The sequence below is a fragment of the Numida meleagris genome, chromosome 10 (genome assembly GCF_002078875.1).
Source record: "Numida meleagris isolate 19003 breed g44 Domestic line chromosome 10, NumMel1.0, whole genome shotgun sequence".
In the NCBI taxonomy this organism is placed as follows: Eukaryota; Metazoa; Chordata; class Aves; order Galliformes; family Numididae; genus Numida; species Numida meleagris.
This window is the reverse complement of record NC_034418.1, coordinates 1811345-1837892: the sequence shown is the minus strand read 5'-3', so window position 1 is coordinate 1837892 and position 26548 is coordinate 1811345. Positions and strand designations below refer to the sequence as shown.

Genomic DNA, 26548 nt, shown 5'->3' with positions numbered 1-26548 from the left:
GTTTGTAGTGCTGGCTCACCAGGGCTTTGTGACTTTGGGGCCATTGGTAACTGAACACCGGAGGCGAAGCTCTTCCAGAAACGTTGAGTTTTTGGTGGGAGACGTAGGTAAAGAAATTGGTCTGAGAGCTGATACTAGTAGAGAACCTGAGTTTTTCGTCTTAATAGTTTGTTGTAAATGTATTAAAACGTGCAGGCCTATTAGTTGGAGTTCCCTAATGAGATCTGCCTTCTGCTTTAGGTTGCAACCTGCTCTGCGTGCTTGGTGTAGGCTGAAAAGGCAGATGTGTGGGTATGGCTCTGTACAGGAGCAGGAGTTCCTGTAAATATTTGCTTGTACACAGAACATCCGTGGTGCGACCCGCATAAAGCCATCTCTGATGGTATCTCAGACGTGGTTTGCTCCCTTTTCTTGCGTATGAATTGCACTGGGCTCGGTGTTAATTAACATCAGGCAGGCGGCCTTACCCTTAAGGGATAAAGTACTGTGTTTGAATTGGTTCTATTAAGGACGTCGGATGAGAAGAGACTTCACGTTTTCCAGCTAATTAGCAAGCCCGTGTATGAGGTGCTCCTAGTAACACCTCACCACGGGCGGGCGCAAATGAAGAAGGAATGTATGAGCACGATGCTGGAGCAGCAAGGCAGCAGTCAGCCCGTATTGCCACGGCTCAGGGCTTTGCTACCTGAGTTCTTTGCGTGGCTCATTGAGGAGCAGCAGGTTCATCACACGGGTGGCTCCTGCTCCCTGTGTGCTCAGCGCGGGGCAGCTCAGGTGCTGGTGGAGTTGGTAAACGGGTGGGAGGTGATATGAGACTGCTGGGGGCCTTCGGTGCACTCCGACAGCAGCACGTGGAGGAAAACCTCCTCCTTGAGGCTTCCAGATGAACAGGCAGAACAGCAGCGTGCAGACTTGGTTCACTGCTCCCTCGGAAACGAGTGGGAAGCTGGAATTTCATGCCTTAGCGTAACTGCGGAGCACGCGCTCCGTGTTCTCTTATCTTCCACTGGTGGTGGTGCTTTTGTGCTGAACTCGTCTGCTTTGTTTCATTGTTGATACAGCTCTTGTTGAAAGGAAAAAGTCCCTGTTCTGTTATCGAGGGATTGTTCAAGCATGACTAGAGATAAAATTAACTGGCAGGTCACAGTGCTGTGCGCTCCGAGGAGTGGCTGGAAACGATGGCTTGCATTCCTGGGCTGAACGTGAGCTCAGGAGTGATATGAACAGACAGGGAATTTCAGCTGGGGTGGGACTTGTCCCCCAGTGGTGGGTCTGAAGGGACAGGAGCCAACCTCAGGGGAGTTATTTTCTTCAAATAAAAGCTTAACAAATAACTTCTCTGCAGTTACCGTTCTTCAGTGCTTTTGTGCTTGCAGGAGGTGTGGCTACCCTCCGTCGTGGCCTGGTTGCACGGCTGCTGAACTGCTGCAGTAAAGGAGTGCTGGGATGCCCAGAGATGCCCCGTCCCTGCAGACAGCCAAGGTCAGGCTGCACTGGGCTCTGAGCACTGATGGAGCTGTGGGTGTCCCTGTGCCTTGCAGAGTGGGACCAGGTGGCCTTTGCAGCTCTCTTCCAACTCAAACGATTCTGTGATTCAGTCCAATGAGAGCAGTTCCTTCTGTAATCATGTGCTCATTCCCGCCAAGGAGGTTGGGAACGAATAGAGCCATCAGAGCGCTGGTGGTTTGTGTTTTCTTCTTCAAACCCTTTTACTTAGGGTCTTTGCTGCAGGAAGAAACGCCTGCTTGGCAGTGGAGCATGTTGGAGACTTCAGCCATGTGGGAAAAGTGCTCTGAGAACAGGCAAGCCCACTCTGTCCTTGTATTGCCGTGAACTCCCAGCGCAGACCCTGTGTGCTCTGCTTGGATTTCCAGCAGCAGCTGTCGAGCTGCTGTCCTCCAAGCAGGCATGGAGAAAAGGCCACAGCCCTTCAGACTTCACACAATGAGTTTATGCAGTGATATGACAGGATTTTCATCATTTACCGCTTAATTTCGTGTAATTCCCTAGCTAATAACATAATTGAGTTTTCGGCTTTCCTTTTAGGTACTTGAAACAAAAGCAGGTTGTTTCTTGGCGAGTCAGGCACGGTGCTGTGTTCCTTGCAGTAAGTGTTATTAAAGAGGCAGCACGGCTGGTGGTCCCCGGCTCGGCATGCCGTGCTTGGAAACCTGCTTAATTAGGTGTTAAAATCAGACGCAGGGAGGTGTTGCTGTGCAGGCTCCCTTGCAGGCTGGGTGCAAGGAGTTCAAACGCTGCTGCTGATTAAAATCAAAGAGAACTTTGCAGCTGGCTGAGCTGGCGCAGAGCACTTTCCTTGGTTTGCAGCAGCTTTGCAGGAAAAGGCAAGGATATCTTTGACCAAACCGTAGGTGGTTTCATTCATTCCATTATGATATATGTACACGAAATGCTTTCTTTGCTGTTGCTGGGTTCAGAGGAGTCTTCTGTGCCGTGACTTGTTGCTGTGTGCTCAGTTACGCCTGCTGCTTGCTTGCAGGACCGAGCTGTGAGCTGAGTCACTGGCTGAACCCGCACCTTTGACCAACCATTAATTCTGGGAGGCTCAACCTAGTTTGGCAGTGCAGCTCCTCAAACAACGGTGATAACTATGGTGTTTGATGTGCCAGTGTGAGCAAAGGGATGGCTGTGCCCATGTCAAATCCTTTTCTCTGCTGTCCCTTCTTGATGCTGCCCCTGCCCAGAGATGTGAGCAGCAAGCGGGACGGGGTGAGCGTGCAAGGCGTAGCTGGTCCCACTCGAGCTCAGCTCTCTTGCACAGCTCATCTTTCAGATGCAGTTCACACTATATGAAAGCAGGAGGCTTTCTGGTTAGAATCGTTTCCTGTTATTTCTTCTATTGCTCAGACATGCTTATTTGCTCTGCGAGCCTCAGAAGGTGTCTGGTCTCAGAGCAGTTTGTGATGCGATGTGTGTGTGGGCATGGATGCGCTTGGGCTCAGGGTGAGACTGGGCAGCTCGCTGGCCACAGGAGATGTGCCTGCAGAGATGTGGGCGTTCAGGGGAAAAAAGCTTCCCTGCCCCTTCCAGTCAGCACAGAAAGGATGCCTGGTGTAATTTTCTGGTGACCTGCTTCTAATTAACATGCAAATTAACTGCTCGGTGCTGGGGATTGGGATTGCAAATACTAAGTGCTAATGTGCATTAGGCAGGGAAATCCCCAGCATCTGTTCAGCTGCAGCCCCCACCAAAGCACAGCAATCCCCCTGCTGCCAAATGGCTCCTCTGCCTCCCTTCAAGCAGAGCGGTCTGTAACTCTGTCAGTTGGATGCTGGTTCACTGCAGCTGCCTGCCAGGAAAGCGGGCAGGATGGGCTGCCCAGCGCTCCTCGGGAGGCATCGCAGCAGGCACAGAGTGGGGCTGTGCCCCCGTCCTCAAGAACCTGCTCATTTCGAGCATCCCTTGCTGCCAGGTCTGTAGCAGCTGATTTCGTACTGTCGTACTGCTCAGGGGATGTTAAAACCCGCTTGGCTTTCTGCTCGCAGCTTGCTTCTAGTGCTGGCAATTAAGGAAGATCCGTAATGCAAAACGAGCAGATTTGGAATGATAAGAATGAGGCAGGGAAGTGCTCAAAAGCCCGTTTTGCCCCCACCTCTGAAATTCAGCATCAGCTTTGCGGGAGAGCAACGGTGAAACATCAGACTGTCAACAAAATGCTGTTAATTCTGGTGCAGGGAAAGCCTGCTTTTGGTTGTCTGGGGTGTGCTGTGCTGCTGCTGCTCAAAGCCCGAAAGCTGCACGCGTTTCCTGCCTTGGTAGTATAAAGCCTCAGCCTGCTAATCCTCCTCCCACTGCAACTTTAAATAGAAGATTGGGGAAGAAGGATCAAGCCTTCAGTTTGAATAATTGATAGATTTGCTCCCTTTTCCTTGTCTGGAGGGGCAGCGAACTGGCTGTGAGCCCCACCTGCACCAGGAGGACCTCGCCTGCTCCAACAAGGCTTCCTGCGTGGCAGGGCTGCTCCGGGAGGCAGCCATCCAGAAATGCACACCCTGGTGTGCAGAACAAAGGTCGGCTCAAGGATGCAGGAGGTCACTGAGCTTGGTGCTTATTGGGAATCGAGTCTATGCAATCGTCTGCTCTGCTTTTAAAGTAGGACATAGAGAAATCTGCTAGTCCAGTGTCCTGCGCTGCGTTGGAGAGTTGCTCCCCCCGGTTCTGGAGTGGGTCCCAGTGGTTGTGGTGAGCTGCAGAGCTGGTGCTGGACCCCTTTGGGCAGGCAAACCACCCCACACCCACTGCCCCCTTCCTAAGAGCAAGCTGCACTGAGGCTGGGTTTGCAGAAGCAAGTTTTACTGCAGAGCTCTGGGGATGCTGCATTCAGCAAGTGATCCTCGTCTGACTCTAGCAATGGAAATCAGTCAAGGCTGGCTCGCTGGAAAGCATGAGAGAAGAATATATTCTTGAATAACGTGCTTTCTTTGCAAGTGTGCATCGTGAGGATGCGTGGCACCGCTCTGGTTTCTGAGGGCTGTCACTTGTTTGAAGATGCCTACTTGAGGACGCGGGGCTGGCAGCGGGGTAGCAGCACTTGCACTCTGAGAAGCAGCTTTGCAAATTCAAATGGCAGGAGCCTTCTTTGCCTGAAGTTATTACTTGCAAACACGTGAACCCGTGGGAAGCTGCGGTGCTAGTGCTTGTGATAACAAGCCTGGGAGCTTGGTTGGAGCAGCAGAGTGCATCTGGGTGGGTTTGGTGTCAGGGTTTTCCTGTGCATCTCTAGCAACGCGGTGCTTGCCTGCAGAGTGCTAGGTTTGCAAGTCATGGGCTCTCACGTATAATTACCAATATAACTGATAAGGAACAAATTAGCTTTTTTTTTTTGCCTTTTTTTGTTCTGAGAAGCGCAGCGCATCTAGCACAGGAAGATGCATGCGGTATGGTAGGGTTACAGATACCAATCTGCAACTCGCTGCCTCTTCTCATCCAGTTTGCCTGCAGAATTGGCTGCAGCTCTGGCACAGCAGAACTCTTATCTATTAAGAATGGCTCGGGGGAGTCAGCATGTGAGCATGGCTTCCCTGCAGGTTTGTGCCCTTCGTTGGTCTCCGAGGTTCCCAGGACATCAATATTTGGCTCGATGATCTTGTTTGTGCTGGAGAGAAAAGAATACAGATTTTTCTGCTGGCTTCTGGCCTATCCCTGAGTGCTGGGGTTGGTTTGGAGGGTGTGGGTCTGCCGTAGCTCGGCTTGACCGCTCTCCAGTTGCCCTGCATCATCCAGTGCCCCCACTGGCAGCCCTTGAGACCACTGTGACCGGCTGCAGATCAGCAGAAAGCAGCAGATAAGCTGAACTGCTCCATGGAAGTTCTTGAGGATAAGCAGGGAGGGTGGTGGTGTGGTTTTGGGGCTGTTTTCAGGGGGGGATTCTCTGCAGCATAGCTGTGCCACTTAAGTGAATCCTCCATAGGGTTTGTGTTGGAGCTGATTATTTTAGGGTCTGTTTTGGGAAAAGGATGAGCTAAAAATATATTTTCTTGTGTAGGGATAGTTCGGAGTTTCTCCACAGTGTTGTCTCTTCTTGACTGCAGTGTCAAGTCTTGTTTGGTAATTTCCTAGATTATCCATTTAAAAAATATCCATATTAATCCGGTTGCCTCAGGTAACGCGTTAAGTGCTCTTGTACAGCTACAAATGTGAACCTGAATTTACTAAATTCAATTTTGCAGGCTTCAGGGAGCCTGAACATGCTGCCTTTGGAACGCTTGGTCCGTGTGCAATAAAGTGAATGCTGTCTAAAGCTGGCAGTCCTTAGCTTGCTGTAAGGCTTCTCTGTCCTTGCCTCTTGCTCCTGAGACAGTGGGGATGGAGGACATTGCCATGCCCTGCGCTGGCACTCCCTGTGAGTTGTGCCTTTGCAGAACTCACTACACGAGGCAGCATCTCTCCTCATCGCCTTCAAAAGTGGAAGGAAACCTGTGGATGAGCACTGTCCCTTTACTGGGGGGTGGGGGGAACCCCGAGGATTGCATCTGAATGCCTCGTGATGCTCGGGAGTTCCTTCTCTCTGTCTGCTTTCATTTTTTGGATGCCTCCAGCTCTTGTCGTGTCATGTTTGGGCTCCTACCCAAGTAATGCTGTAGGTGCTAATTTTCAGTGTATGTTTTGCTAAATTCATTAAAAAGAGTGCGCGTGCCCTATAACAGAGGGATCAGTTGCACGTTGTGCCACGTGCACGCTTACTAGGGATGCTCCTACCTTGCAGAGCTTTGTTTGGGAATATCTGACTTCTTTCTGCACAATTTAATGCATCGAACGCCTCTGTTCCACGTTTTATCGTGCCTTAAACAATCCCAGGGCAATGGTGTTTCCAGCTTCTGCCCTGCTCTTGAGTGGTGACCTTAGCCAGCCATTCATGCAGGTGTTTCTAATTGGTGGGTAAGTTCCTAAGCTGCATGCCCTTCTGTGTGGAGGCTGACACCTCGTTTCCTCTCATCCTGCGTACAAAGACCTCTCCAAAGCCAGGCAGGGAGATCCCAGGCGGCCAGAGTCGTCCTTTGTTTTCCAGCAGGGTTGACCTGTGCCTGACGCTTTCAGATCTCACCTTGTTGTTGCAAAAGCTGCACTACGCCAGCATTTTTTTTTTCTTATCATCCAGATAATAATCTGCACGCAAAGGGCTTAAATGTTTGCAGTGGGCAAAAAAATGCGTCTACGTGAGGGCATAGAGCAACGAGAGCGGATCGGAGTCAGCGTGGTGAGGGGAAAGCAAGGAGTGGGGTGGTTGGTAGGAACTTTGGTCTGCTTTAGGACTTTAACAAATCCCTTTATACTGTTTCAAGTGCTGTCTTCTAAGGAAAGCATCTTTATTCTGCTTAGTGGGTGGGACAAAATGCTACCAAGTTCTGCGGTGAGGGCTGCCTGGGTATTGCCATCAGCATCATGGCAGCGTTCCTGAAAACCGGGTGTTGTCTGCTGTGGATTTCCGTGCCTGGAGAGGAATGGCCTTGAGATGGTAGGAGAACATTGCTTTAATGTGTAACTTCAAACCAGTCAACAGTGCAACACGTCACCGCCATTGACCCGCTACCCGCTACGTACAGTAACTCTGAGGTTCTCTTGTAGTTGTAATGGAAGAATCAGGGCGAAGGTGCAGTGTTGCTCCTGTGCTTGTCATAGAATCGTTAAGGTTGGAAGAGACCTCTCAGACCCCCAACTCAAACCCCACCCCACCACGTCCCTCAGTGCCACATCCTCATGGTTCTTGACCATTTCCAAGGATGGTGACTTTCACACCTCCCTGGGCAGCTGTGCCAGTGCCTCACCGCTGTTTTGAAGCAGAAATAGTTCCTAATATCCAACTTGAACCTCCCCCGGTGCAACTTGAGGCCATCGCCTCTCCCTTGCTAGTTACATCCCAGTCCTTGCAGCCTGCCCTGGCTGTCCCAGGCAGGATCTCAGCCTTCTGGCTCGCTAACAACAAAGCCAGGCACAACTGGGAGGAAGAACCGTTGGCCAGCTCCGAGCACTGGGGCTGCTGGTTGAACCCTGATGTTCTGAGCGCGACTGGCGCAGCAGTGGTGCTGTGGTTGAGTAGCACGGCAGCAGCTGGGTTTTCCTTTTCCTCCCCTGCCCCTTCCTCCCCTGTTATTTCCACTCCACAGCTATTAGCAGAGAAAACCGGAGGTGTGCTCAGTCTCTTTAATTGCAGCTTGTCTTTATTCATAGCTTTTTAAGTAGGAGTTATGGAAACAGTAATTGGAGGGATTTGTGTGCAGGTGTCTGGCTCACCACGTACCGGTAAGACATCTTTCTACCAGCGCTGCTTTCCAGAAAGCTCCTTGAGCTCTCTTTTAACATCCAGCATCAAATACGTCTTTATTTTTTTTTTTTCAAACTTGCTCATCTGTGTAAAGCTGGCCAGCTACAATTTCTTCCCTTGGCCTGAGGGAAGCTGATCTGGCTGCTTAGCGCGGCATCGCTTTAAATCCTCTGAATTACCATCGCATTCAGGATTTCCAAGCAAAACGCTTGGCTGAACGGCCCCGTGTAGCTATCAAGGGGAAGAGCTCGGGCTGAAAACCCCGCTGCTCTTCGGAGGGGAGCTCTTGGGGACGCAGGGTGCAGCAGGGGCTGTGCTCCGTGGCGGTGGAGACGCGGCCTTGTGCTGGGAGCCAGCTCTGTGGGAGCACGTGCACCCTGTGGGGACGGGCAGGGTGTGTGGATTTCTGCGAGGGGCGAGCTGAGGAAAGGCGCTGGGTCCGGTGCCGTAACGGGGCCTTTGTTTGCCGGTTCTGAAGGCAGGCAGGGTTCTCGTTTGCTAGCTCGTTACCGATCCCACGGTAACCTTGCCTCCTCGGCATCTCTGGGGACTTATTCGCATTGAGTTTCGCTGGAGAAAGTCCAAGTGATTTTATCCGGGGTTAAAATAAACAGAATTTGCTTTCCTTCCAGTAACATAAAGACAACGTTATGATTTATCCAGGCTGGAGTTCTGCCGCGCAGCGCCGGGCCGAGCCTGTGCTGCCCGAGCAAAGCAAAACCAAACTCCTGTAAATTGGGCTGTGTTTTACATCCCGTCTCTCAGAGCGGCTTGTCGCTCGCCTCTGCCCTGCGTGCTGTACGCAAATTCCTAAATAGCACAAGCGCCGGGCGGTGAATCAGGGCTGCCGGCGGCTGCTGACTCACTTCCTTATTGGTGCAGATGGCTCCAATAAACCTCGCTGGAGAACTCCTGCCGTATGAAATGCAGTTCCCCGTGAGAAGCGAGCGGGCAGCGATCGCTTCCATTCCGCGTGCGCGGGCGCTGCTGAAGGAAAGCCTCAGTGCTAAGCATGGGTAGCGCGTAGCAGAGGATGCAGCGTGCAGGCGGCTGCCTTCGATGCTGTTTCCACCTCCTTCCTCCTGTTGGGCTTAAAACCAAGCCGCCGTTTATCCCAGCACAGTTGGTTTGCTACATTCCCTGAGTGCCTTGCTTTTCGGAAAGACTTTGGGATGGAGCGCTCTATCTTTGGGCAGGCAGAAGTGAAGCAGCGCTGCATTTCTCTTAGAATGGTTAAGGCTGCAAAAGGCCCAAGATCATCAGCTCCAGCCGTCCAAAGTACAGGCACTAACACCATAGGTTTGCTGCAATCTTACCATCCGCTTGCATGCAGAAAAGCTAAGTGTGCTGGCTGTGCTGCGTTGCTGGCTGTGCTGCGTTGCATCCATCTCCAGGAAGAAGGATTCCGATCTCTGTGCTGCGCCTAAGGACGCAGGGATCAGCTGGCCTCATCTTGGCTTTCTGCTCTTTTCATTATTTCTTTGGTAGGCTTAATGACAGGAGAACCAGGAGTGGGGGAGATCAGCTTGCAGTGTGTGTGACTCCCAGGTTGATACGAGTAGGCTCGAAGCCTGGATTGGAGCAATTTCAGTTTTGCTTGAACACAGCAGTAATTTTTCTGGAGTTTTCTAGTCTGGCTATATTATTTTGCAGCTAATTTTAGCCTTTATCGCTAAGCTTGGTATTTTTCTTGACTAAACAGATCTGCTCTGTAATTATTTAAATGCTTGCATCTTAATGTTTCTGTCTTTTTAATAATGCTTTAAAACGGCAAGACATTATCTGCCAAATTACCTTCCCATTCATCGGGCCGCTTCTGGGTGGAAGTGGAGATTTAATTAAGGCGCAGAAGGGACTCTGAGGGACGTGCTCCGTGGGCATGGTGGGGGTGGGCCGGGGGTTCTGAGAGCTCCCTACCAGCCTTAATGGTTCTACCATTCAAGGTTTGCTTTGTCTTCAGCCTTAAAGCATTGGGTGAGAGCGGGGCCCTGGACAGCCTCCTTGGGGAGGGAAGGCTTCAGAGTAACGCTGCTCTTCCTGTGGTTTGCGGTCGAGCTGCTTTGAGGTATTTGGTTTCTCTCCCCTCTGAGTAGGAGAGCTGGCAGGAGTTAAAATTAGCTGAGTCTGCCTCCCACCTGCTTGGGTGCCGGCTTATTTTGGTTCGGGGTGGAATGTGTGGATGGAAGTCATGGGGGTGAGAGCGGCGCTGCTCCTGCCCTGGGCGATGGGCACATTCCTTGGGGACAGGGCCCCTGACGGATGGGACAGCTGTGCCCCACTGGAAGAAGGGAGGAGAGCTCTCCTGGGGGAACAATGTGTGGCTTGGAGCATGGAAAATAGGAGTAATGCTTTGAATAACAAGCCAAAATGTGAATATTGGATGCTGGGAGTATTGTTCTCTGCTGGTGCTGAGCAAAGCCCTGGGCAGGGGCAGCTGGGTGACGGAGCTGGCTGCAGCTGGAGCTGTGTTGCTTTGCTTTGCAGCACAGCATTCCGTTAGCTGTGGGAGCAGGGGGTGAGCAAACAGCACTTGCTCAGAAAGGTGCTTTGGGGAATGCTGCCTGAGCTTCTGTGGCAAAGATATAACTTCAGGGCTCGTCTTGCTCTGCAGCGCATCAGGATGGGCTGGAAAACCTCCAGGAGAATGGAGAAGTGCAGCAAGGCAAGAGCAAACGCAGACATCTGGGATGAGTTTGCTTTGATCGTGCTGAGCGTTAGAACACCCCGTGATGCATGGGGCTGGTGTTGAAATGAGGAAGGTCCCTGCAAAGAGAGCTGCAGGGCTCAGGGCCCCCCATGCAGGGACGGAAGCAGGAGGAGCTGCAGGAGAGGGCAGCTGGCACCCAGCTGGCAGTAAAGAATCTGCAGGGATGTTGGCCTCATTGGGCTGTCAGAATTCTCGTATGCCCTTCAGCTGCACGGTGATCTGCAGTCACTTGCAACGCATCCAAAACCAAACTGGAGCATTTTCCGTCACTGCAGAAAGGGGGTATTTGTAAGAAGAGCGAGGAGGAAAGGCACGCAGCCTGCCAGGCATCGTTCTGTGGCCAGCAAAACATGACGGGTACTAAAATGGTGTTCATTTCTTGGCAAAGCTACGTAGGAAAGAGTAAGGCTTGCTAGGCTTCCGTGGCATTCAAGCGGACAGTGAGCTCGTGGACTCAAGCTTGAGGAATGAGTGGAGCTCTGTGTGTCACGGAGGCGGTCGGTAGGTGCATGTAACTGGTGACACGTTGTTTGCCAGCAGCGGGACCGAAGAGGGGATGATTCCTCAGGCTGCTGGCTGGCAGCACGGCACGCTTTGGCTCTGTGTGGCGGTGTAGGGAAATGTTCATGGGAGATCCACAAAGGATGTGGGAGCTGGCGCTCGGGAGCTGTGTGCACACAGTGCCGTGCTTCCAGCCCGCTCCTCTAAAAGCACGAGCGACCACCTTCAGAGGTTGCTGCTAACACAGCAGCATTGCATTTGTTTGTAGCACCGGCAGCTCCCGGGCATTAGAGGGAATTTCAAGCTTAGCTTAACAAGTTTAACTTTTATTGCTCACTAAACGTGTAAGTAAATTACGAAGTCTTCTCATCTGTTTTGGACTTGAATTATCACCAGTTTAACTTGCTCTTTTTTTAACCCCACATGATGCTTGCAGGAGTGCTGGATGTGCCATATGCTGTGGGATGTTCCAGCAGGTTTGGGGCACGGGCGGTTTCCTCTTATCACAGAAGCCACGTGGATCCCTGCCTGGGCTGCTGCATCTGCCCCTGTTCCTCGGAGTGCTGCGGACCATCCTGGGCTGGCAGTGGGGAGGGAAGGCCTGCAGGAGCTGCCTGGGCTCGCCGAGCTGCTTCTTGCTCCCTGCCTTGCTGCGGCAGTGCAAGGCTGGCTGCCTGACACCTGAGCCCTGAATTGCCTCCTTGTAGCCGTGCGCCGCAGCACGGCGCGCTGGGGACAAAAGCTCTGCTGTTACCTGCAGGAAGGACACGGCTCCGAAGTCATTTTCCCTTTAGCAGCCTGATAGCCTCCTTGTTTAGCAGGTCCTGGGTTATCTGCCATATCTCTGCGTGCTGTGGTGATAAATGTTTGTTTGTTTGAGGTCAGAGTGAAGAAATTGAACCCTGCCTCATGCTGCAGACCCATGCACTGTGCTCTGCCCTAGGTGTGCACATGACAGCGTGCTGAGCAGGGCCCCCAGCCTGGCCTGATCTGGCCGCTGTCATGGGGAGGTGGCTGCTCTAATTGACATCCTTTCCTAATGGACCTTCTGATCTTTGCACAATCCATTCCAGAGCATAGGCAGAGAACACCCACTGCAAGCAAATTGCCTTTTTGTTTTGTTGCTTCGCTGCGTGCTGGTTCTTGTTGGCTCTCGCTTGGGCCGGTCCCAGGTTGTCCCCGGTGCCTGAAGGCTGCCCACGGTCAATAGCTTTCCATCACCAAGGATGCTGAATTGGAAGGAGCTGTTGACTCCGTGGAGGGTGGAGAGGCTTTGCAGAGAGACCCAGACAAATCAGAGCTGAGCAATCAGCAGCCACGTGGAGTTTAATGAACAGTGCTGGATTCTGCACCTGGGAAGGGGCAGCCCTGGCTGTACAGACAGACTGGGGGATGAGAGGCTTCATCCTTGGTAGCCTACTGGGATTCTTACCTTGCTCACCAAAATCCGGTGGTGTGAACTGGGTTTAGATCCTTGGGGTTAGATGTTAGGAGGAGCTCTCAGTCGCCAATTGGCGCAGCGTCCTCCATTCCCTAGGGTCCAACTGCGGTGCAGTGCCAGGTATTCCCGCTGCCCTGTGCCTCTTCTGCACTGCTTATCAGGTTTGCAGCCTGGCAATGGCACAGAGCAGCTCTTCTTGCTCCTCAGCTTTTCTTAGTGAGTTCAAGACTTAGCTTTCCATTTTCTTCCATGGTTCTCACTTCCTACATGAGCGTGTTTCTCTGAAACTGCTTTCTTTGGGGTGAATGTCTTGGGTGGATGCAGCCTCCTCAGAAAGGCAGCACTGTTGCGGAGATTGCCCTTCTTCAAAAATTCAGCCCTTCAGTGGATGGGATGCAAAAAGTAAAAATACTTTTTTCTCTCCCTTTTGCCACTTTTTGGTGGGGAGAAGCAGTTGGTGCTGCCCCTCGCGCACTCACAGTGGTGGGAGGTGAGGAGCAGCTGGGTCAGGGGTCATTTTGTTCCATGTCAAGCATTGGTGGCTGCATCGCTCGCTTCTGCAAGCTTAGCTGCTGAACTGTGAATGTATGCAGTGCCAGAGCTGCGTTATTTCTTGTGTAACTTCATGACCTTTCTCAGAAGAGCAGGGCTTGATTGCTCAGCATGAAGGGAGACGGGTATTTTTAATGCACAGCATTCAAATGTCCTGTATTTCCAGAAAAGCTTGCCTAAACTTCGCAAGCCAGTGCGAACCAGTCTGTTATCTGCTTGGGCTCATCTCTCCATGAAAACCACACTGGGTGTTAATCTTTGATGGAAGTGAAGCTAAGCTAACGAGGCTGCAGGATGCCCGAGTAACTGGGGCAGCCAAGGGGTGCTTTGGGAAGTGCTCCCCGGCCCCTCTAGGTTCTCCTGCTGGGCTGTTGTTAGGTATGTCCCTCCACTATAGGGTAACTATAGTGCTAATGCATATAACGTTGCAAAGAAACCTATGGACTGAAGCCGCACCATCCATCGAGGGCATTGTCTGCTTCTGAAGTTGGCTCTAGTCTGAAACTTCCTTCTTGCTGAGTGGGTAGGGTGTGTGCAGAAAGTTAGAGCTGCTGCTTCCAGGTGGTGCCGCCCGGATTTTCTCATAGTGTTGCAGTTGCGAGAACCAGCTCTGCAGTCTGAGGACCCTGGGCGGGCATCGGTCAGGATATCAAGGCTTTTTAAAGGCTCATTTTCAAACTGATGCTGACTTTGGAGAGATGGCATTAGGTGGCGGTGGTCTGCTCAAGCCGTAATGAAGTGCTGCAGGCCTTCAGGGTAGGTTCTTTGTTTGGAATTCTGGCTGGCAAGGTAACTTCTGCCACTTCCTGCTATTCAGAGCAGCAGCACGTTGGTTGGTAACGAGTGTAATTACAGGCTTGGAAGCCTTTCCCGTGCTCCCTTTTTCCCATAGACCGCTTGGTGCTCTCCAAACCGGCGATGGCACGAGCGTCCCGGCTTTGTGCGGCCGGGCCGTTGGCGAGCAGGGCCTGCTGAGTCTGGGTTGCTTGTTGGCCGGTGCTTTTGTGTTAGAGCTGGTGTTCCTTTGAGTCCTTCAGTCAGTGTCAGTCTGTGATTTCCCACAGGTGCTGTTTGGCTTTATTGGTTGGGGCAATAGGGCCAGACCTGAACGTGCCCATCAGTGGTTTGGTGGCATCTCCCTCAGCGCTGCCGTCGTGCCACTTCCATCCCATAGGGTTCCTGGAGTACCTGGTGCCTTCCAGATGCTGGGATGCCGTCACCTTACTGTGCAGCTTTTTAACATTTCCCGTTGTGTCAATTTTTCAGATGGCAGTGTGTTCATTTCTACCTTTGTGTTCTTCTGTGTGCTCGATGCAGTCGTGAACTGACGCTTCTTTTTTTTTTTTTTAATCTCCTTTCAGCCAGACAACGAAATCTCTTCAGACTGCAACCACGTAAGTATTGCTTTGTTTTCTTCTGCCTCTAACTGGGCCCTTTGCAGCTCACATCCCTTTCAGCCCGAGGTACTTTGTGTAGAGTTTGCAGACGGCGTTAATTAGGGTGCACTTGAGTTGCTGGGCTGTGCAGGAGGAGCACAACACCACTTCTCTAACCGAGAGCAGCCAGTATGTTCTTACTGGAAACTTCAGAAGGGAATGCTATAAACTTCTGTATCAGAGGAAGACAGCAGATACCTTTCCTGGTTTGCAGTTGGGGGGTGGTTCCTGTTCCTGTGCGTTACTGGGAGCAATGTGTTGTGCTCCTTCTGGGAGAGACGTGAGCAGTACTGGATTTAAACTCTCGTTTCGGCTGTTGAAGCCTTCTGTGTTGCTTTCACAGCTGCTAAATTCTTCAGCTTGCTTGCAGAATGCCATGGGGGTGTGATATTTCGAGGCAGCTTGAACCGCTCGGCTAGTTTGGGAACAGATTTCCTCGCAGTGCTGTGTTTAACTGAGCAAACTGTTAGCCAGGTTTCAGACTGTCAAGCTGACTCTGGGGGGTAAAAAAAAAAAAAAAAAAAGGCTTCTCAAAAAGGCTCTGCCTTAATTTGGTTTATTAGTGATAGATGCAAAAACAAACCTTGGCCATGCTGTCCATCTGGGCATTCCCAGCAGAGTTGGTGGCTTTGGTTTTACAGCTGCTGATCCTCTCCTGGGAAGACATGGTTGAGGTTTGAAATCTGTGTTTCTAAGCCACAGGTGGAAGCTCTCTTCTGCCCGTGGGGCAGTTTCCTTGGAGAGATCTTATGCCGAGGCCCTCTGAGGTTTGCAAGTGCATTTTTCTGCTCTTACCCCTCATTCTTGTCCTTCTGATCCTGGCTGGGAGATGCTCCGTGCTCTTTGCGAGGACAACCGAAATACGCTGGAATCTCTTTTTAACTTTTCACCACTACGGAACCGTGCTAGGAGGTGTGAAAATGGAACATTTTTAGCTCTGTGTGTGCTTCCGCCGTCTCAGAGATGGTGCAGAGCTGCTCTCCTTCTATCTGAACACATTTCCCTGTTTTCTCAGCGCTTTGCGTACAACTGGGGTTTCAGAATAGAAGTTTGACAAAGTTTGAGCATTTTGATATTCATTTGGCTCCCATCGTGCAGGCAGAGCATTAGAAATGAATTCTTAAAGCTGTTTAATCTCTGTTTAAACACAACATAAATTTCTAGGGAAAAACAAATGAGCTGATAGCGCTCCTCTCAGGCAACATCTCTGGCTATTAATTTGCCGAGGTTTTGCCTTCTTACCCTTTATTTTCACTTTGTGGTGCCTCAGGAGGAAAGCTGAGGCTGGGATCCATCCACAGAGTGTAACTTGCTCATGATTGATTCTTGCAGGGTCACCCAGCGCATCCGGGCTCTGCATGAGCTCATGGCTGGCTCCTACCACCCTGACTGTGGTGTTTTGCAGCCCGGCTTCTGATGGATGAGTCTGCTCAGCAAAAGAGAACCTGTAGATCTGAAGGATGTTTGCATCCAGAAAGCTGTCTGGGTGCAGCCCTTCGGAGGGGAATGAGTAAGGGCCTGGATGCAGTCTCCATCCTTTTTTGCGAGGCTTTAGTTAGGTGTTCAGCATCAAATCTGCCTGTATTGAGGACTTTAAATTGTTTGTGTCAGGCAGATGAGCCATGACATGGAAGCGTGTAGCTAAATAGGCAGCAGGTAGGATCTTAGAGCTCTCATTGTTTTTTTCCCTTTTGGATGTCTTCATTAGCTGTATTTCCTTTCAGTGAGTCAGCTCGTGACCTTACAGAGAGATTTCTGGCAGTCTGAGTTTGTTCAAGATAAGAAATGTGCTGCAGAAATGAAGAGACAAAGATGTTGTCAAGGAGACTTTGCATTGATTGTTGTGCTGTAGAGGGATGATGATACCGATCTGGAATGTTGATGTCTGATTATCTCCTGAAGTGAAGCAGCAGTTCCTCCATGGGAAGCTCTTAAACCTTCTTTCTACACGTGCTCTCTCTAGCTCCTGTGGAACTACAAGCTGAACCTGACTACAGATCCCAAGTTCGAGTCCGTGGCCAGAGAAGTCTGCAAGTCCACCATCGCAGAGGTAAGGCAGTGCAAACTGCTGTCGTGGCACTGAGATGTTCTCGTCTCCTTGTGATGGAGAACCTTGTGCCAGTAACGTTCTGGGTTAAGCCCTGTGGCTGCACACTCCTCTGCAGGCGTCTGACTGAGCGGGAGTACCTGCCTGCCCTCTGCCAAAACGTGTTTTTAAACATTGTTTGCTCTAGATAGTGGCTCCTTTGTGGCCCTTAGAACAGGTTTTCCTGAAGCCAGCTGCGTGAATAGCAGATTGTCTGCAGCCCCCGTTTGTATGGTTATTTTCTGTAGGACGGACTTTCAGTGGTGCTGGTCTGCTCGTTAGGCAGGAGTGTCTCAGTGCTGAGCAGGCAAGCAGTGGTTTCCCCATGTCTCCTTGTGCTTGGTGGGCACCTGCATCGTTCCCCTTTCTTTATGAAGTTTTCAGTTAGCCTGGAGTAGCAGCAGGAGCTGGCTTTCAGTTAACAGGGAGTATCAGCAGGAGCCTGGCCCCACAACCTGGGGAGTTCATGGTGTAAGTGAAGGATTGCTGTCTCCTTAGGGTTCTGCTCCTTCTCTTAGCAAGAGCTGAGCTGGGTAAGAATAGCACTAGTGGGAAAGCATCACTCGGTGTGAGGAGGGATCAAGGAATGTGGCTAGTACAAGAATTCTGGGAGGTGGAGAGTGGAAGGAGAGCAGCTTGTATTGAAGGTTTGCATTGTTCGGAGTTCGGTTGGTCCCAAAAGCAAACACTGCCAAAGCTATTGAATTCCACTTCTTGCAGTCATGGAAGGATGTTCCTGCCCCCCCCACCCCCCTGTTTTATGTCACGTAGCTGCTGCAGGATTTTTACCAAGGCGTTCTTGTAAATGCTCTTTTAACAGTCTGTGTAATTACCACTTCTGTACAGTGACAATCTGGCGTTGTTGTAAATGATGCCCTCTAAATCTGGGACGTGATGTCTAAAAGCAGCAGGGAAAGCACAGAACTTGAGCTGTGCTAAATGCATCCCCGCCAGCGTTGTGCTGAAGTTGTGGTGAGCGGCGTGAATTGCTGCTATTTCACCATTTGGTGAGTGGTTTTCATTTAAAGACAGAAACAAGCCGGATAAATAGCAATAATGGTGCTTGGTCTCTTGCTATCTGATATTGAGGCAGGTGCATAAACAATTCCACGAGTTTTAATGGTGTTCCTGCAGAAGCCTAACGCATGCAGTTGGTATATACTGCTAGCACAGTGCTGGCCCATTTGTCTTTCACTGACAGGTAAGCGTGGTGTTGTTGTGTGGCTGAGCTGTGATTCCTAGCATTGCTTTATTAAGCAGTAATGTGAATCAGGGCCGGTTCCAGCGCTGTGCCCTGGTTTGGCTCGTGGCTCCCAAACTGAAGATGCAGCTCTTGAAGCAGGCTTGCTCGCTCCCTGCCTGCAGTGAAGCTTTGCATAAGGAGTGCTGGTGAGCAGCCACGTTTTCCCCTTTCTTTGGAAAGCAGCTATCAGAGCTGCCTGCATCCTCAGCTTCGAGAGGTGACGTTGTGGCCTGCCCGAGCAGTGCAGGCTGGGATTTAATTTGGGGACCTGTCTCTTCACGTACGCTGCCCTCCCAATCTCTGCATGGCTTTCAGTTTTTGTCAGCAGTGATTTTTTTTTATGTATTTTCCTTCAGCCCGCTGCGTAAAATGCTTCAGTACCAACGGTCGGTTCCTCTGAGCCTGATTAAAAACGAGTTTGGTGCGAGTTTTCCTCCGCAGTGATATTTGCAGCTTCCAGCAAGTGATAAGCGCTTCCATAAATATTGTGTTGGCTTTTGGATCGGTCTCGCTTCCAGCCAAAATGCCGCGTTGGACGGGGGGTCGAGTGGCTCGTGTGGGTCCAAGTGTGATTTAGTGATGCTGTGATAGGCTCTATTTTCTAAATAAAGGTTGTCAAACTATAATTTTTCCTACAAATGCACTTGATTGCAGGGATTCAGCGCAATTATTATGAAAGATGGTTATTGAGCAAGAGGGCTTCCAGCCCTCAAGGTCACTGCGTTTGCTTTCTCCAGATGCCGCAGCCGCTGTATTTTTATTATTACGGATTTTTATTTTTATCAGATCAAGGAGTGCGCGGACGAACCCGTTGGCAAAGGCTTCTTGGTGTCATGTCTGGTGGATCACAGAGGCAACATCACGGAGTACCAGTGCCATCAGTACATCACGAAGATGACGGCCATTATCTTCAGCGATTACCGGCTGATCTGCGGCTTCATGGATGACTGCAAGGCTGACATCAATCTCCTGAAATGCGGCAGCATTCGACCCGGAGAAAAGGTACCCAGAGATACTGATAGAGGGGATGGGGACTTCTTATTGGTTCGCTTCCTCTTCCCCTGTCCACCCCAAAAGAAGATGATAGAACAGCCCTTAGTACCCGGTGTCACACTGTAGAAACACTGACAGTAACACTGCACTGGCCTTGGCTGTGCAGAACTGGGGTGGGGGTTGATGCAGAGAACTGTTTGTGGTTGCTAGGTGTGAGGTTATCACCATTGGTGCTGTCTCTCCCTCCCTACATGAGTGATGCAGCAGGTATGTAGTGCTGCATGAGGGAGTGTTGTTTTATGGTAAGTTTTTATGTTTAGGGATAAAATTAGCTTGTGAGCTATTAATGAGAAGGTAAAAAGATGTTACTATGACACGCTTTTCTCTGTAAAAGAAGGAAAATAAACACCAAGAACAAGAAAACAATTGGATGCTTAGTTGTAAGTAGTCTTTCTTGGCCAAGACGTGTGCTTCACATCCGTAGGGTGCTAACTGCAAGTCCTGCTGTATTCCAGGTGACCCATCTGAGCAGCAGAAAGCACAAAATTCAGTGCTTGTTTTCAAGAAGAAAGTGGCCCTAGAAGTGGGAGGAACTCGCAGGCACCACGGGCTCAGCCTGGTAGCAGCTGAGTAATTGGTTCTGTCCGTGAAATAAGTGCTGCCTTCTCATCCTGGGCTGAAGGGTCTCATGAAATGAGAAGCTGCTTTTAACAGGCAGTGTGGAATGAGGAGTGTCATACAGGAGCCCTGGCTGCCAGGTCCGCCTGTCACCCGTGGCGTGACCAAATTAAAATCAGTTTCAATTAAAATAGCCGTGGTTGGAGGGATCTGACTGAGGAAGAGAATCTCGATGGATTTCCTGAGCGTGCCAGATCGCACGGTAGAAGGGCACGCAGTGCTGGTCGGCTCCTGTGTGTAACTTGGCAGCCCCATGGGGACTGCTGCCCCTTGTCTGATCTCAGCCCTCAGGGCACTGACAGGTCGCACTGTTTTCTCTGGCTGGAGCAGAGCCAGCTCCTGGGTGGCCCTGGGCACAAGGCAGCTGCCGGGGGGACACTTCTATGCATGTTCCTCACTTTCTTGGTACCCAACCCAGAATATTATGCCTCGGTTTGTGAAATCGTGGCAGCCTGTCATATAATTTCTTTTGTTACGCTGTCATCTTTGGCACTCAGAGCAATTGAAGTATTTTGCACTGCTCTGGGAACAGCTATAAATGGCTGTGCAAGTGTTTCTTTTGTTGATGTTCTGTTCCATCCCATTTCTGCTTTGGAGAAATCTCATCTCATTTACTCCCATCAGATGCCGGTTCAGGTTTTGTTTCCATGCTGTAGCTTCTGAGAGTTGGCTGTAGAGGGATAGTCATTAGCCTTTTGTGTGGCTGAGCAGCGCTGTGAATGCGATAAATGGGGTCTGGACACCTGAGGACGGAGATGGGGCACAGATGCATCTTGTTTTTATGGAGATGAGCACTGCTGGCCACTGCTGCACGCACAGCAGGCTGCTGGCAGGTTGCAGTGCTGTCTCTGTTAGCTTCATCGTGGTAACAGGGATAAACTGCCTTCTTTACCTGTAAAAGGCACTTGTAGGTATTGGGGAATTGCGTTGCCTCCTGAAGCCCTTCTGCCAGCCAAGAGTTCGCCTTTCTCATGCTTCCTTTCTTTGTTCTAGCTCCCTTGTTTCTTCCTCATTGAATTCTGTTCCTGCTGGTTTTGTTGTTCCTGATGCAGTGCTTTCTGGGCTTTCTCTTCCACGTTTCTCGTTGGCTTCCTCTTCTGCAAGAGCGATAAAGAGCAGCTTGGAAGTCTCAGTCTGTGTACAGCAGAAAGGTGGTGGATGTGTCATTTGAAAGCATTCAGTTTTGTAATAAGTCTCTTCTGTGTTTCTTTTTCTCCAGTTGGTGGAGAAATATGTCGTAGCAGTTTCAGTCACCTTTCCAGTTGGCTGTTGTGCTTTACAGCAGTTGTGGTCTCCTGGCCTTTAGAGCTTGCTTTGTCTTCGTGCAATAGAGATCTAATTTGAAATTGAAATTAGTAATTGTAACGGAGCTTTTCTTCTTGAGCTGCCTTTCAGAATGGGCTCGCTGCTCTCCTGGTCCCAGTAATAGGTGCACTTGTAGCAAATTGATGGGTGGTGGATTGCTGCACTGGAGCTGCTTTGGGTTTAGCCTGGATGTCCAAGGTGGAACTGATTATTACCCATAACGAGGGCAACTTTAGTGTAAGTTGCACAGCCATCGTGGTAGTTCACCACATAATAGTATTTTTCGCATTCCCAAAACAGACGTGCTGGGAGACCATTGTTTGCAACTTTCCCCTCCCTGCGTGCTTTGAACACAGTTGCTCTCTGTCTTCCTTTAGTCTTTTAGCTTCTCTCCCTGTCTGCAGCTGGAACAGCAGTGGTGTGAAGGTGTGACCCATCCCAGGCAGAGTGAAGTCTGTCGAGAGGAGCTTCTGGAAATGACAGTAAAGCAAACAAGAGTGGCAGAGCCTGAGCTATACTGGGGGGGGGGAATCAGAAAGTGAGTAGTAAGAAGTGAAGGTTTTGGGATTCTGTCTTGGCCTGAAGCCAGGCGCCCAGAGGTTGAATCTTGCTCTGAAGAGTTAAAGTGTCTCAAAGCGTGGTGCTGATGTTGGCTTTGGTGCAGTGCTGGGAAGCTGTCTGCATCCTCTGTGATCTAAATACATCCTTTCGTAAGGTGCTGTGGAGCTTCGAGGCACCCCAGGTGAGATGATTGCCACGTGTCTTTAACCTCTGCCACTATCAGGTGGTGCAGTGTTAATTACAGGATGCGTTGGCCAATAATTAAAGCCTTGTAAAACTGGAGAAGCTGTAATGCACTTCAACAAACGTAGATCCTGCTTGGGTTTCTCTTATGCCTTGTGGATTCACAGCAGAGGTGCCATCAGCTGGCAGTCCTTCACCATGCTCTGTGCTTGGCTACATCCAGTTGGGCTGGGCATTTAGCATTAACCTCAATCAAGCTTTGAAAATCAAGTTGCTTCTTTGTGTCTTTAAAACGAGCGATTAAGCCGAGGCTTCTCCAAAGCTCCTTTTTAAGTCCTGCCTGTGTTCTTTCCTTGAGCAGCAGCACGGCTGCCTTTGTGCACTTCTGAAGAAACAGTCAGGAGCTGCTTTAGCTGCATCTCAAAGGGATTGTGGTGACAAAAGTCAGCACAAGTGCTCAGGGCTCGGCTCTGCCTGAAAATGAACCCAGGTGAGTTTAATGCATCTCCCAGACAGTTCCAGGTGGGCTCAGGAGCGCTCCAGGAAGGCACACAAAGGGGAGGACTGCATCTTGCGAGAGCTGGCTGTGCTGATTTGTCTGTGCTTCTATTCAAAGTCTGGTGTGTTTTAAAGTTGCTCTAGTACAGGGTAGCCAGCACTGCAAGATCTCCAAAACCAAAAACTGTTTGTAAGGTCATTGCTTATCATGTACCCGAAATGCAACATTCAGTATCCTGCATCTACAAATCAGCTTTCCTCTAGGTGGTTAAAAATAGGTATCTGTTGGACACACTGGAAGAAAGCTGGAAGCTCCTGTCCTTCCCAGCTGAAGCATCTTGCCTTGTGTCTTCCTGCTGGCTTGCTCGGGGATGCTGCAGATGAACAGGGGGCATGGCGGCCTCTGTACCTCCCAGCTGAAGCATAATGCTGCTGTAGCAGCTTCCAACAGCTGTTCTCCATCATTTCCCGGTGCCCATTTGTAATTACTGCCCCTGTCTGACCACAGGGCTTTGGGGAATAAGGGCTGGTGTTTGGCGTGGCTGTGGCTAAATGGCAATTTTAAGGAGCATGGTAAGTGTACCCTATAACTAGTTTTCCTCGGGTTCCTGTTAGGTCAGTCCTAAAGTGGCTGTTGACAAATAAGCAGATTCCTTGAGAGGTGCCAGCACCTGGCCTGCATGGAGGTTGGCCAGTTCCCACTCAGAGGAGAAAGCAAACAAACACCAGGGCGTTTGCAGTGTGGTTTGGGGGTTTCCTGCTTTTATTTTTTTAAAGAGAAAGGAACTTTTAGGTCTTACACTGATGATACAGCTGGGTTTTGTTTATGGCTTTTAACCAGCAGATCCTGCGTGCACTCGTGGTGTGGCAGAACTGAACCAGGAGCGTCAGCACAGGAAGCTGCACGGCTTTGAGTAGTGCTAGTTGTGCTTATGGAGACTGTTCCCTTCCTGGTGCTGCCACCACAGCAACAGCGGGGCTGATGCAATGGTGGGAGCTGAAGGGGATGGCTCCTGACTGGTTACCGCAAGTGCTGGGTTTGGTGACTCAGGTGCATGCAAGCATTCCTGCCTTGTATCCCTCAGCAGCCTGACACCAGTTCAGTAGCCATGTCCTCTGACAGCAGACCAGCTTATGTTAAGGAACACGGTTGATAGGAGGCCTGGAGAGATCAGCTCAAGAATCATTCTTGTTTCTGGAGGAGCTGGACCTGCTGTGAAGGCGTGAGCGTGGGATTCTCTCTCTTAAACACGCAGGAAACGTAGCAAAAGGGGAATGGAGCTTTGGTCAGCTCTGTCCTGCCTCCTCTGGGCCCTCACACAAAGCACAGCTCTCTATTTGCAGTCACCAGTCGCAGCCCCCGGCCCCATCGGGCTTGTGGGACAGGGGGTTGTGGTGCTGGGCCAGGGCTGCTTTGTCTCAGACTTCATCTGCTGCTGAGCACATTCAGTATTTTAATTCCCTTTGCAGAGGGATTAGCATAGAGAAGCCTACATTTGGTCAGAGTTCCTTTGTGGCCCGTTTAGCATCGCTAATGATCACCACCCAAAGTGAAGGCTTGTCTCGGCGTGGAGAAACTCGGGTTTTTCTCTCCCTCAAGTATGTTCTTAGTGTGATGCCGCTGCTTGCCGTTGCCATGGTGCGAAGAGAGCTATGTCGGATGAAAAATAATTCGGCTGTTTTGGTAAACTGCTCTGAGCAGCGTGACTAAGTAGTGATAATCTCATTAGGGCACATGAAAACAAACCTGGAGCACCGGAGGGGTTAGTAGCAAGGTGACCATCAGGATGGTGATGTGTAAAGCGTGTGGTAGTGCAGGTGTTAACTGATGCCTCACCTCAGTGTGGTTAACGCTGAACTTCTGAAGTTGGCCTGTACGTGATTTCGTTGCTTAATTTCACAGAGCCATGGGCCGCTTCCTTGCGTAAGTGCCGTGACACGAATGCTCTCTTGCTCTTTTCGTGCAGGACGCCCACTCCCAAGGCGAGGTGGTGGCATGCCTGGAAAAAGGCCTGGTTAAAGAGGCGGAGGAGAACGATCCTCGGGTTCAGGTTTCTGATCAGTGTAAGAAGGCGATTCTTCGCGTAGCGGAGCTCTCTTCGGATGATTTCCACTTGGACCGCCACCTCTACTTTGCTTGCCGAGACGACAGGGAGCGGTTTTGTGAGAATGTGAGTAGTGTCCTCCTGCCTTCCTTTCTGCAGTAACCTATTTAAAAAAAAAAAAAATACAAAGCCACATTGGGAAGGGGAATGGAATGGTAGAGTGGAGCCCAAGACCGTGTAATACTGAAAACGGGCACCTTGTAGCTGTCACTTTGCAGTGAATGTGGTATTGCATTCACTCACCCAACAAAAAGGTATCATTTTTAGTGGATTAATGGTCTGAATTGGCTTACATGGTTGAGTGGGTGTCAGCTGGTGTGAAAGGGAGTGGAGCCACTCAAATGGGGAGGAGGAGGCAAAGGTAAGCGTGTTCAGTTTGTATTGGCTTTTATCTGCTGATGGGCCACTTGCTGAATGTGACCAGATGTAAAAAAAAATACAAACTGTAGTACGGAAGCTATCGCTGTTGTTTGAAATATTAACTTTAATATATTTCTAGTTTAAAAATGAAATCCCGTCTGGTGTAGTTTAGCCTTCTTGTTAAGCGTTAGGCGTCTTATCTTTAATGGCAAATGTTGCTGTTCTGCTTCACAGACTCAGGCTGGGGAAGGCCGAGTTTACAAGTGCCTCTTTAATCACAAGTTTGAAGAATCAATGAGTGAGAAGGTGAGTATCTGCCTCGGTGAGAGGAATCCTTAATGCAGAAGTCATCGGGTCGTTCATCAGTCCAGGCTGCCTCATTCTTTTCCAGCGCTGAGGAAAATCTGTCATTTATGTGCTCGGGTAGCCGACCGCTGTAACAGATTTGCTTGTTTCCAGCTACGTGCTGATAGCTTGGATTAATTGCGTTCAAATAACAGCCTTTAAAGTTAAAGGGTTTAAAGAAATCAAAGCTTTTGGGTGGGTAATTTGGGAAGGCAGACTTGGAGCTGGAGCGGTTGTGTTGCGACTGTCTTGCAAGTAGAAGTGGCCTCATGCTGGGCGTCAGCTTGGATATATCGTAGAATGGTTTGGGTTGGGACCTTTAAGATCATCTAGTTCCAACCCCCCTGCTATGGGTAGGGACACCTCCCTCTAGACCAGGTTGCTCACAGCCCCACCCAGCCTGGTCTTGTGCTTCCAGGGAGGGGGCACTCACAGCCTCACCAGGCAACCTGCTCCAGTGTCTCACCAGCCTCACAGTAAAGAATTTCTTTGTAATATCTAGTCTAAATCTACAGTCTTGCAGTTTGAAGCCATTTCCCCTCATTCTGTAGCTGTCTGCCCTTATGAAAAGTCCCTCCCCAGCTTTCCTGGGGAGGGACTTCCTTGGAACCTTCAGGTCCTTCAGGTCCTGGAAGGCCGCTGTAAGGTCCCCCCGGAACCTTCTCTTCTCCAGGCTGAAGAACCCCAGCTCTCTCAGCCTGTCCTCACAGGGGAGGTGCTCCAGCTCTCTGTTATCTTTGTGGCCCTCCTCTGGACCCACTCTAACAGCTCCATGTCCTTCTTGTGTTGGGGGCCCAGAACTGGATGCAGTACTCCAGCTGGGGGCTCATGAGAGCAGAGTAGAGGGGCAGAATCACCTCCGTTGACCTGCTGGTCACGCTTCTCTTGATGCATCCCAGGATATGGTTGGCCTTCTGGGCCGCAAGCACACATTGCTGGCTCATGTTGAGTCTTTCATTAATTGATAGTCCCAAATCTTTCTCGGGGCTGCTCTTAAGCCATTCTCCATCCAGCCTGTATCTGTGTTTGGGATTGCCCTGACCCAGGTGCAGGACCTTGCACTTGGCCTTGTTGAACTTCATGAGGTTGGCATGGGCTCACCTCTCCAGCCTGTCCAGGTCCCTCTGGATGGCTTCCCTTCCCTCTAGTGCGTCGATTGCACCTCTCAGCTTGGTGTCATCTGCAAACTTGCTGAGGGTGCACTCGATCCCACTGTCCACATCTCCCACAAAGATGTTCAGTGTCACCGATCCCTGAGGAACGCCACTCATCACCGGTCTCTGCTTGGACATTGAGCCGCTGACCACAACATGGACATGTCTTGTCCATGGTGCAGCCGTGTTGGTTACCACCAATCGCCTCGTCTTTATTTTCCATGTGCCTCACTAGGGCCTTCAGGAGGATCTGCTCCATGATCCTGCCAGGCACAGAGATGAGGCAAACTGGCATGTAGTTCCCTGGAGCTTCTTTGTCTCCCTTCTTGAAGAGGCATTCCTGTACATCATAATGCACGGATTAGAAATGCAGCATCCAAATGCCTCAGCCCAGGGTGCTGTGTGTGTTTCACTTTCTAAAGCCTTGGAAACAAAAGTCCTGACCAGGAAGTAGCAAGTTTTGCGGGAAGGACACGGGGTTGTTACTGGCATTTTCCTTGTGCTGATCTGAGGACGTGCTTTTCAACAGCAAATAAAAGCAGTTCTGGAAAGTCCATCCTGAAAGCAGTTTGTTTGCAGCTTATGAATGTAGATGTTTTGGGAAGGCAGTAATGCCT

The 26548-nt window shown here is 50.5% G+C and overlaps 1 protein-coding gene across 7 annotated transcripts in view; it reads left to right on the top strand.

Annotated features, from left to right (window-relative positions):
• GLG1 (golgi glycoprotein 1) overlaps positions 1-26548 on the top strand; it is a 61573-nt gene that overhangs the window by 10847 nt on the left and 24178 nt on the right. For 5 of the 7 annotated variants that reach the window (XM_021408330.1, XM_021408333.1, XM_021408334.1 and 2 more), the window contains exons 2-6: positions 14346-14378; positions 16384-16470; positions 18536-18751; positions 23935-24138; positions 24667-24738. In XM_021408330.1, coding sequence (XP_021264005.1) covers positions 14346-14378; positions 16384-16470; positions 18536-18751; positions 23935-24138; positions 24667-24738 — 612 coding nt within the window. Of the gene's footprint in view, positions 1-13857; positions 14049-14235; positions 14257-14345; positions 14379-16383; positions 16471-18535; positions 18752-23934; positions 24139-24666; positions 24739-26548 lie in introns of those variants that run through there. The other 2 variants (XM_021408336.1, XM_021408335.1) reach the window with 2 other exon arrangements.